The following is an 11,639-nucleotide window of genomic DNA, read 5'->3' on the forward strand; positions in this document are numbered from 1 at the left end:
GCCGTTCCTCGGTACATGCTCTCTGTTTATAAGGGTGTTAATCATCAAAAGCCCCCGCTCCCACAACCTCGTCCACACACAGTTACCCGCAAATGCCCTGCCTCCAAATCCCTTCCCAGTGGGCCCCCGAGCATCAGTAGGTGACAGTAGGTGACTTTGGGGTGGGGGCAGGGAGCAGGCATTGCGTCCACAGCAGCAGGCTGGAGACACAAGCTGGAGAACCGTGATGGCCACCCAGCCTGAGAGTGCAAGATGACACTGAGACAGAACAGAAAACCAAGGCATTTTCCAACAAGGCAAAACCTGCATTTTTGAAAAAACTTATTTGGCTGCATGAGGTCTTAGTTATGGCATGTGGGGTCTTCAGTTGCAGCAGGTGAACTCTGTTGTGGCATATGGGATCCAGTTCCCTGAAACCCGGCCCCCTGCATTGGGAGCTTGGAGTCTTGGCCACAGGACACCAGGGAAATCCCGAGGGAAAAATTGCTTTCTCCCACGGTACCGGCTCCAGAGGGCCTCCCAGATGGCTCAGTGATAAAGAATCTGCCTCTGAATGCAGAGACTCGGGTCAGATCCCTGGTTTGGGAAGATCCCCTGGAGAAGAAAATAGCAACCCACCTCAGTATTCTTGCCTGGAGAATTTCATGGGCAGAGGAGCCTGGCGGGGCGCAGTCCACGGTGTCACAAAGGGTCAGACACGACTCAGTGACTGAGTGCACACACACCAGTTTCAGAGGAATCACGCAGATACAGTGAAGTTATCTTCACCTGAGGAAACTTCCCCAAACGTCCTGGACCATTCATCAGCTCAGTGAGGATGAGAGTTGGGAGGAGGCCTTGTCAAACAGGGGAACTGATCTCTCTCACGCTGTGTCTTCATGCTGACCGTTTGCAGCCAGGGCAGCTACCCTGCCTACTGGAAGCACTGTCTGTGGTCCCAGACCATGGAGCCCTGCATCCAGGTCTCGCCTTTCAGACAGCAGATCTGCTGCTAGGTCCCAGGGGATGAAAATGACGTGGAGTTAGATGAAGTGCTTTACAAAGATTCCTGAGCATCTTAGGTCCTGATGACCGCAGCCAATAATCAAAGTTTCAGGCTGGAGAAAATGTATTTTCCCTTGTCAGAAATTAGTGGGAATTTCACATTAATGTGAATATGGCCAGCATTGTTTTTAGTATACTTAACATGAAACTATTTTTAAAAGTCAATAGCAATGAGTAATAGAACATTAATTAAAATGGAGGCTATCACCAAGAGTTTCAGCTTAACTCTGTGTTTCAGCTATTCCTCCCCCAGGCTGGTCTTTCTGCTTTGCAGTTTAAAGTAAAGTTAATCAACCTGAAATATTATGTCAGACACTGTAGCTTTTGATGGTTAATGGACTAAAGCCTTCTATATAGGATTGAAATGTTGTAATTCAGCTGATTTGTTCCCATCTCTGTTGTTCGGTATATCCCTCACTTATGAGCTTAAGATCCGATAATCCGTTAAGTTAGAAATTACTTGTCTATTGGTGGCGTCTGCTCTGGAAATGAAATTTGGGCTGAAGGTTGGCAGATGATATCGGTTAGAAACAGGATTTTTTTTTTTTAAGCAACAGGAATTTAAAATTTATTTATTTGGCTATGCCAGGTCTTAGTTGCAGCATGCGGGATCCAGTCCCCTGACCAGAGATCCAACCCGGCCCCCGCATGGAGAGCACGCAGTCTTAGCCACTGGACCACAAGGAAGCCCCACGGAAAACGGCACCCTGTGGGGGAGGCCTGGTTATAATCAGAGACCTGGGAGGCTTCCCAGGCCCTGCTCTCTCTCTCACATCCCACAGCCTGCCTGCCGCCAGGTCCCATTACTTCCGCCCCCAGATCCTCTAGCGTCTGCCCCCTCCTCTCCTCGTCCTGTCGTCCCTTTTGTCCAGACTCAGCATTTCTCAGGTGAACTGGGCAAAAGCCCCACCCTGACTTCCCTTGCCTGCAGTCTGTCTCTCTCAGACTACGCCAAGGTGATCTTACCGAACACAAAACTGGCCGTGAAGCCCCCTCCCCAGTTGGTGGTTTCCAGCCTCTGCTCTCCGGGACTCTCCTCTGTACCACCTGTGTGGACGCCACACGGCTCCCTGAGCACGGCCGGCTTCTTCCACCCTTTGCACCCCGTGTCCTGCTCTTCTCTGGCTGCAGGGCTCCTTCCTCTGTTCGTCTGGGAAACTCCTGTTTGTCCTTCCAGGCTCAGCTCGCCACGATCTCCTCCTCTGTGAAGTCTTCTCCGTGTTCTCAGGCAGAGTGGGTCCCTTCACCTGTTTAAGCAGCTCTGGCCACGTCCTCCTTGTCACATTGCCCTGCATGTCAATTATTGTCAACCTACCCCTTCACCAGCCCGTGAGCTCCAAACAACGGGGACAATCTTTATACTTCTCACACTTTAGTTCAGTTCACTTCAGTCGCTCAGTTGTGTCTGACTCTTTGCGACCCCATGAACCGCAGCACACCAGGTCTCCCTGTCCATCACCAACTCCCGGAGTTTACCCAAACCCGTGTCCACTAAGTCAGTGATGCCATCCAACCATCTCATCCTCTGTCGTCCCCTTCTCCTCTTATCCTCAATCTTTCCCAGAATCAGGGTCTTTTCCAATGAGTCAGTTCTTTGCATCAGGTGGCCAAAGTACTGGAGTTTCAGCTTCAACATCAGTCCTTCCAATGAACACCCAGGACTGATCTCCTTTAGGATGGACTGGTTGGACCTCCTTGCAGTCCAAGGGACTCTCAAGAGTCTTCTCCAACACCACAGTTCAAAAGCATCAATTCTTCGGTGCTCAGCTTTCTTCACAGTCCAACTCTCACATCCATACATGACCACTGGAAAAACCTTGACTAGATGGACCTTTGTTGACAAAGCAATGTCTCTGATTTTTAATATGCTGTCTAGGTTGGTCGTAACTTTGCTTCCAAGAAGTAAGCGTGTTTTAATTTCATGGCTGCAATCACCATCTGCAGTGATTTTGGAGCCCAATAAAATAAAGTCAGACCCTGTTTCCCCATCTATTTGCCATGAAGTGATGGGACCAAATGCCATGATCTTAGTTTTCTGAACATTGAGCTTTAAGCCAACTTTTTCACTCTCCTCTTTCACTTTCATCAAGAGGCTCTTTAGTTCTTCTTCACTTTCTGCCGTAAGGGTGGTGTCATCTGCATATCTGAGGTTATTGATATTTCTCTCGGCAATCTTGATTCCAGCTTGTGCTTCTTCCAGTCCAGCGTTTCTCATGATGTACTCTGCATATAGGTTAAATAAGCAGAGTGACAATATACAGCCTTGACATACTCCTTTTCCTATTTGGAACCAGTCTGTTGTTCCATGTCTAGTTCTAACTGTTGCTTCCTGACCTGCATACAGGTTTCTCAAGAGGCAGGTCAGGTGGTCTGGTATGCCCATCTCTTTCAGAATTTTCCACAGTTTATTGTGATCCATACAGTCAAAGGCTTTGGCATAGTCAATAAAGCAGAAATATATGTTTTTCTGGAACTCTCTTGCTTTTTTGATGATCCAGCAGATGTTGGCTCACACTTGGTAGACACCAAGACATAAAGTGGGTGTTAGAGAATTATATTTTTAAAATCTAAGGTACTGGAATTTATTAGATTGCTAATGGTAATTTATATTGACAGAAAATAGTTTAGCTTAAAAATTAATATTCATTTGGAGGACTTTACTTCTTTAGCACTTTTTTTTTTTTTAACTTTAGAAGAATATTTTCTCATTTGTGAAGGAAACAGTTTATTTCAGGACCTACGTTTCTCCTCATCCAACATGCAGCGACATTATCATTGTTTTCTAGAACTGTGCTGTCCAGCATGAGCACGACGAGTGGCCGCTGGCCGGACACACGGCCAGGCTGAATGGGGAAGTGCTCATTCAGATTCTATTTAGTACAACAGTGAGAATTTTTTTGAATGAGTTAGTTGATTACATTCAGATGTGTTTCATTTGAAACATGGATCCCTCTTTTTTGGGTAACAGAATATGATTGGGATGCTTTATGCACAAGAGTAAAAACACTGAAAAGTGTCAACTGGGCTAAAATTGGACATCCCCACTCATATTGTATATTCAGTGAGAAATGGGAGGGAAACAATATCAACAAGGGGTGAAACAACATTACTGTCCTGGTGAGAAACCATAAGGGTTACTTCAACCTGAGTGTTAAGGTGAATATTAATACAGCTGACATGTCTGCTGGTCCAAAACAGTTGAACAGTAAAATTCCTGAACTTCTACAGGTCCAGGAGCTTGAGCACTGGAGAACATGAGAACTCCCATCTCTGTTGTTATTCTGTCAAAGGAGAGCATTTAAAAGGCACTCCCCAGCTCTTCAAGTGTAAACAGAACACAGAATCAACTGGCAGAAGACCCAGGATAAGGTTCTACAGTTCAGGGCAGTCAGGGGGCTGTAGTGTCTCAGGCCTGGAAGAGGGCCTTTCCCTAATGACCAGGAACAGGCAGCGATCACTGTGCAGGGATACTGGAAAGGGGAAAGCCCTTACCATGCCAGTGACGATGACAGAAGGAAGGCCTGGAACCCAGGAAATGAGCCAACACAACACGAGACAGTGATCGTCTGGTGAGGGCACAGTCCAGGCAGAGAAGAAATAGTTGCCCAATCTGAACAGAACAAGCCTTACTACTGGGGAACTGGAAACACATGACTGCTGCCCGTTCTATACAACTGTGCTTAATTTAACCAGAAAGTAACCTGTCTGAAGCCTTAGCTCATCCAAGAGCAGTGCACTGATCACAAAGTCCTACTGAGTAAGAGACTGATAAATAAGTCTAGGCGTGGGAGACTGGATGCAGACGCTCATTCGTTTCTGGTCCCAGATCTTTTACTTCTTTCAGAGATGACTTTCTGTTAATCAGAGTGCCTTTAGTCTCAAGTTAGGACACTAATGTTCAGCATTTGCCTGTCACCTCCTCAAAGGCAAATTTTCTGCTGAGTTCATGGTTTACTCGCAGTACCAACCACAGTCTCTAGTATAAAATAAAATGGTCAATAAATTCCTGATGAAGGAATGGAAGAAAAAAGAAGAAATGGATTAAGCATTCAACTCAAGAAGCTAGAAGCAAATCAAAATCAAAATAATAATATAAGTGGAAATTAGTAAAATAGAAGGCAAACATACAACAGCATATGAAACCAAAAGCTGATTCACTGAAAAGATTAATAAAATAGAAAACAGAAAAATCTTTTGCAAGTCTAATTAAAAATGACAGGCACACACAAATAATACTCCAAATTAAAAAGATCACAATTGTAATTATAAAATAGTATGAAAATGTTACAAATAAAATTTATGCCAAATAAGTTTGAAAATGTAGACAAGAATTTTTTTTAGAAAATATACATTACCAAACATAAGAAGAAACAGGAATCTTGAATATCAGAATAACTATTAAAGAAACTAAACAGATAATAAAAAGAACCAACGCCAGCCCTTCTTCCAGAGAAGGGACAAGGCACCAAACTCAGGCATGTTCACAAGCAAAGCTAACCAAGCCTTTAGGGAACATGTTTTAGGGAAGATCACGCTGTTGACAGGATTTGTGTCTTTAACCTTCATGGTGACCTCTGACACTTGCTCACCTGGCTGCCCTGGTCTCACAGAGGCAGGGAGGCTCCGTGGCTGTGTGTGGCTCTCCCCTGTGGCTCCCGGGCTTCTCCTGAGTTGCAGTGCACGGGCTGAGCTGCCCTGAGGCAGGCGGGGTCCTCGACCAGGGATCAAACCCATGTCCCCTGCACTGGAAGGTGGATTCTCAACCACTGGACCACTAGGGTAGTATCAGAACATTCTATAATTTCTTTTCCTCTAAAAACAAAACTTGTACCAGATATAATTTGCACAATAATATGCACTAATCTTAAGAATATTGTTTGACGAATTTCTATGAACGTATGTGTGCAATTACCACCCAGATCAATAAACAGGGCGTGCTCACCATCCCCCAAAGCTCCTCTTCTGTGTCAGCCCCTCCCCTTCCTCCAGGCAATCACCACTGTGATGACCATGGATTATTCAATTTCTCTTCAAGCTCAGGAAATCATGGAGGACTGCAGCTTCTCCTGCTCTTCCCCTCAACACACGCCTAGCTGTTGTGCGTGTCAGTAGTTCTCTCTTCTAAGGCAGCACGGAATTACGGAGCTTCATGGCTTGTTCATCCATTCTCTTACTGATACCCTTTGGGTGGAAAGGTTATTTCCAGTTTGAGACGATTATGAATAAAGGTACTATAAACATTCCGGTACTAGACTTAACATTTACAAGTATGGGGTCAACTGATGCCCCAAAGTTGAATAAAATCTCAGGTCTCGGTCCCTATTTCCAGACTGCTAGTCTAAAGTGAAGTTGCTCAGTCGTGTCCGACTCTCTGCAACCCCATGGACTGTAGCCTACCAGGCTCCTCTGTCCATGGGATTTTCCAGGCAATAGTACTAGAGTGGACTGCCATTTCCTTCTCCAGGGGATCTTCCCAACCCAGGGATTGAACCTAGGTCTCCCGCATTGTACAGACGCTTTACCGTCTGAGCCACCAGGGAAGTCTAAAAGGACAGCTTATTTTGAAATCTCAATTTCTGGTTCTTACCAGTACTGAGGGACTTTCTGAGATGTGCTCTTCTGTCCTCAGCCAGCATTTGGCATTTGCAAAGAGACTGAGCGCTAGCACAGTGCTGGGTGCTGGTGAGCCAGGAGAGGAGACCCAAAGCTGTCCCAGGCATACCCAGCGCAGCGAGAGTGTCTCCTGGGCACAGCAGGGGCTGGAGGGAGGCAGTGACCAAGCCTTCTGCACAGCCTCGGACATTTCCCAGAACAGACTTCCTGGAACAGGAAGGAAGAAGAAGACTTTGCCAGGCAGGAGAGAAAAGCCCAGGAGCATGAACTGGTGTGACCCACAGCTGCTATGCACAAGGAGAGGAGAGCAGGCCAGTGGTCAGGCAGGACCCTCTGGGCCATGATGAACTAAGGCATTTGGATGTGACCCGGGATGAAGCTCCAGGGCCAAATTTTAAACAGGAGATTATTAAAGAGAACAACTCTGTGTTTTAGAAAGAGTGTTCTAGCAGCCTTGGGGATTATAAAAGAGAAAAAACTCTGAAAGTAGAGACCAGCTAGGAAACCACTGCCCTCAGTCAACTTAAGAGGTGTAGAGAATCATCTAAGGGGGTACTGGGAGAAGACACAAATGAAAAATGAACAAGACAAATAATAAAGCTCAAGAATAAATGAGATTCAAGGACCTCCTGCACGTGGGGACTCAGGAAGAGAACGCCGAAGAATGAGACAAGGAGCCAGGTTCGAGGTCAACTAAATGATCACAGGTGCAATGTGTCAGCTCATCATCAAGGTTCTGGACATAACAAACCTACAACCACAACCACCATGATTATTTACTGAGTACTTTCTAAGTACCAAGCACTCTACCACATTAATCCACGCAGCCCTCCCGCCAACACTGTGAAGGAGGGCTGTTCAAGTCCCAGCTCTGAAGAACAGGAGAATGAGGTCTAGGCCGAGCTTGGGTAGTGCCCAGAGAGAACTGAGCGCGCTGCCTGGATGCTGCAAACCCCCACTAACGCTACCTGTTCTCAGCTATCAACCATCAGGCTCTGCGATCAAACCTGAACACGCCTTAAGCCCTCCGTATCAAGCCAGTCCTTTAGTTTTCAGCACAAATTTCACCTTCTCTTTTTTGAAATTACCAAATTGCCCCCCTTAATCTCCAACTGTCGACTAAGTGCCAATTATATGGCCAGCACAGAAAGGGATAAACAATAAAAGTAAGAGTTTGTCCTGTTCTTACAACAGATGACAATTTAGCCGAGAACCACTGGCTACCCCGTGCTGTGAGCTCCAAGTTCCAGATTCCCAGCGGGCAGAGAGTGCCTCTGAGCTGGAAGACCAGAGACACGGACAAGGAGGATGAAGGTAAAATGGCCCTGAAAGGAGGAAAGAACCAAACGAGAAAATAAGAAGAGCCTGCTGCACAGAAAGTTTGAACAGTAAGCATACAAGAGCATGTCCAAACCAATTTCTGGAATTGGAAGGTATATAAGCTACTTATAGAAACTCCTTGCAACCAAAAACCCTGATGAGGAAGCTTCAGCAAGAGATAGCATTAATGATAAAAGGTGTATCAACTATACGTCAGGTGCTAAACAAACCTGTAGATAAAACTACAACCTGAAACCTCAACAGAATTGCTATCAGTTCAGTTGAGTTCAGTCACTCAGTTGTGTCCGACTCTGCGACCCCATGGGCTGCAGCACTCCAGGCCTACCTGTCCATCACCAACTCCCGTACACATGACCAAAATCCACGTTTAATGTTCATATCATATCCTCCTCCCTGCGCGTTTATAAGGTTAATTTCTGCAAGAAGACAAAATAGAGTTAGTCTCCTAAAAGCATGATGTGAAACAATTTCAGCTTCTCATTCGAAACAATTAAAGGCCATCAACTGCTTCACAAATGTCCCGCACGGGGAAAAATGCTGAGTTTCCAAAGAATCGGTGACTTCCGTACTTTCCTATATGAATAACATGCTCATTTCATACCTCCTCAGGGTGAGCCTGGCATAGTGACACACACACAGTTCTTTCCAATGAGACATCATCTGCCGACACTCCTGAGAAAGGTGAAAAGATCTCAACAAACCTGAGGCCAAAAAAAGAAAAGAGACTGATTTTACTTGAAATAAATCTAAGAAATGACTGGACTGACAACACTGCAGTTCCCAGGGCCAACACGTGACTGCAGGCTCCGTCCACTCATTTCAGAAGTTAATCTCCTAATACGGAGCCAGAGGAACTAACGGAGGAGTAAGCAACCATGAACAGACAAGTGTCCAAGAAAGTACTTTCTGAGAAATACTCTACAAGCTCCTAAAGCAAATAAACAGTTTCCAACTTGGGTAAACAACCCTAAATCATAACCAACATGCAGCACTTAATATTCGCATCTTTCTGACATTTCCGATTCAACTTCTCTAAGCATTAACCACACTGACGTAGCGACTCCTTTACCACAGGAGGAAACACTCCTGCTGCTGGGGGCAGGCCTCCTCAGAGTTATAAAACCACAAGTTCAGAGTTGCGGGAACAAACTTAATACAAATTCCTTAAGCAATTATCAACATGGTCCTAGGCTTTATGGCAGAAAACAGTGGTTTTATGTTATTTAGCATTTATAGCACACTTACATGTACCTCCTTACCTAAGCTCTACAGCACTGTAAGGCAGTCTGTTTGGTACAATATTCTCTATTGTACAATATTCTCTATTCATTCATTATACCCAGATATAAAAGCAGAGCAGAAAGAAAACAGGTTTAGCCTCAGTCAGATCTGATTTCCATGGAGCATGGTCCACTTCTACGATCAGTGTTGAGTTCAGAGTGAGGGGCGCCAGATGACAATCAACACCCCATCTTACTCAGGACTCCCCACGGCCTGAACAGCAAAGCAGGACCCGGCTTCTCCCTACCCGTCTTCCGTTCTACGCAGAGGGGTTCAAGTGAGCACACAAAAATATTGAGGTCTTGATTTTCAACTCCTAATACAGCAAACACTTTACATAACAAAGTTCACTACGTCTGAACTCAGAATCCCTCCGTTGTAACCCCTAATTCTCTGCATCACTCACTGTGACTTCAAGAATTTCCTGCACAGTGTTTCTGATGCAGTCTCCAAGGTGTGAAAAACCATGCACATTTTAATCAAGATCTTTCTTCTTGAACGGCTGAGGATACAAATGGGAAGGAGGTGGCTTAAAAAGAGAACTCCCCAAGTCTGATATTCCAGTTTAATTTCTCTTACACAATGTTAAGCACTAATCACAAGATGAACTGATTGATGCTTCTCAGCAGCATCACAGGTCACCAGGACTTAGCCAACATGTGCACCCAGGACTGGAACTCTGAAGCCCTGGGAGACAGAACACAAAATACTTCTTCCAGATTGTATTAAATACACATCCTTAGGAGGGCACTTACTCTGTTGCCAGCACAAAGATGAAGCGGCTGACCCCACACCGAATCCCTAAGAGCAAAGGGGCTGAAGAACTATGGGTGGGCTCTGCCTCCAGCTCTCCCATCTCTCCAGGAGCAGCAGAGGGGTCACCTCCCCAGAGAACTATATTCCTAGGGTCAGCAAGCAGAAGGGCTGGCCCAACTGCTGCTTCTACATGGCGACCAGCATGAATTCTTCCTAATGTGTTCAATCTCTCCCTAAAGATTTAGCCCTAAGCCGGGCTAAAACCCACTCTACACAAGTCTGGACACCATCAAACCTCAAACCCAAGAAGAGATGCTATGGTAACAGTCCCCCGCTCTTGCCTGGGAAATCTCATGGACAGAGGAGCCTGGCAGGCTACAGTCCACCGGGTCGCAGAAGAGTCGGACACGACTGAGAGACTGAACAACAACAATAGACACTTAAGTGAAGGGTCTCCCAGGGTGGTTCACAGGATTCTCTTCGGTGGCCCTTTGAAGACCACAAAGGCACGGTTCTTTGCCGCTGGCTTTACTGGTTGGTCTGGCCTCCTCTCTTGGGGACAGATCACACTGCTAGACCGACGCTGAAGCCACACTGCGTCCCGAGGTTCCGGAAGGAGGGCAGGACAGGGGATCAAGAGCAGACTGACTGGAGAAGCGCGCGGGCTTCCTTCACGCGGGTCCCGAGGCGGCGCCGAAAGGCGACGGAGCAGCTTAGGCGTTAGGTGCCCGGGCTGACCACTCGCTGACCGCGCACTCCAGAGAGTCAGGCTGCGCGGGCCCGGGGGTCCCGATTCCGCGGAAAATCCGGGGGCCGCGGCAGGGTCGGTGTTCCCGGCAGGGCTGGGGCTGCACGGGCTCAGGACCCGGGCGGGGTCAGGGCGCCGCTGTGCACCCACCTTGGCGCGCTCTCAGCAGCATCGTGTTGGCCAAGAAGTTCTCGAGCTCCATAGACGACCGCCGTCGTCTTCGCCGCCGCCGCCGCCGCCGCCGTCGCCTGGCTCTCTCGGCGGGAGGAGGCGAGGGCGAGGCGGGGGCCAACCGCGGGGCGGCCCCCGAGCATCGCTCGCCCGACTCCGCGTCGGGTCCCGCCCTGGGCCGCCGCTCCTGCACCTGCTGCTTCTGCCACGGCCCCGGCCCCGGCCACGGCCACGGCCACCACCCTTGCCGCCGCCTCTGGGTCCGCTTTCGACGCCGACGCCGCTTCGTACGCTGAGGGCGCCCGGCCGCCTTGCCTCCGGGGCCGGGGGCTGCGGCCGCGGAGCTAGAGGGCCGGTTCCCCGCGGTCACCGCCGCCGCGCCGTGGCACAGGCTTCCGGCCCCATCGCCCTGAGAGCTGTTCACTGGCCGGGGCACGGCCCCCGGCGGCGACGGCAACTGCCGCCGCCGCCGCCGCCGCCGCCGCCGCCACCTACTAGCACAGCGGCCGGCTTCCCGCCAACGGCTCTCCAGACGAGGGAGCCAGAGCGCCCTGAGGCGGGGGTGGCGCCTCGCGGGCCACGACCGCTCCCAGAAGGCCCCGCGCGGGGCGGAGGTGCCGGGCGCGAGCGCGGCCTGCTGGGAGTTGTAGTCGCTCGGCCTGTGGGCGAGAAGGCTGCGCGGGGG

At 48.5% G+C, this 11,639-nt stretch overlaps 1 protein-coding gene across 10 annotated transcripts in view; it reads right to left on the bottom strand.

Annotated features, from left to right (window-relative positions):
- GRK4 (G protein-coupled receptor kinase 4) overlaps positions 1-11,627 on the bottom strand; it is a 58,180-nt gene extending 46,553 nt beyond the window's left edge. For 6 of the 10 annotated variants that reach the window (XM_070372802.1, XM_070372809.1, XM_070372800.1 and 3 more), the window contains exons 1-2: positions 8,324-11,072; positions 5,634-5,818 (exon numbers count right to left, since the gene is read on the bottom strand). In XM_070372802.1, the coding sequence (XP_070228903.1) occupies positions 5,634-5,818; positions 8,324-8,376 (238 nt within the window). In that variant the 5' untranslated portion in view covers positions 8,377-11,072. Of the gene's footprint in view, positions 1-5,633; positions 5,819-5,986 lie in introns of all 10 variants that reach the window. The other 4 variants (XM_070372801.1, XM_070372805.1, XM_070372808.1 and 1 more) reach the window with 4 other exon arrangements.
- Positions 11,628-11,639: the final 12 nt, after the last annotated feature.

The sequence above is a fragment of the Bos mutus genome, chromosome 6 (assembly GCF_027580195.1).
Source record: "Bos mutus isolate GX-2022 chromosome 6, NWIPB_WYAK_1.1, whole genome shotgun sequence".
In the NCBI taxonomy this organism is placed as follows: domain Eukaryota; kingdom Metazoa; phylum Chordata; class Mammalia; order Artiodactyla; family Bovidae; genus Bos; species Bos mutus.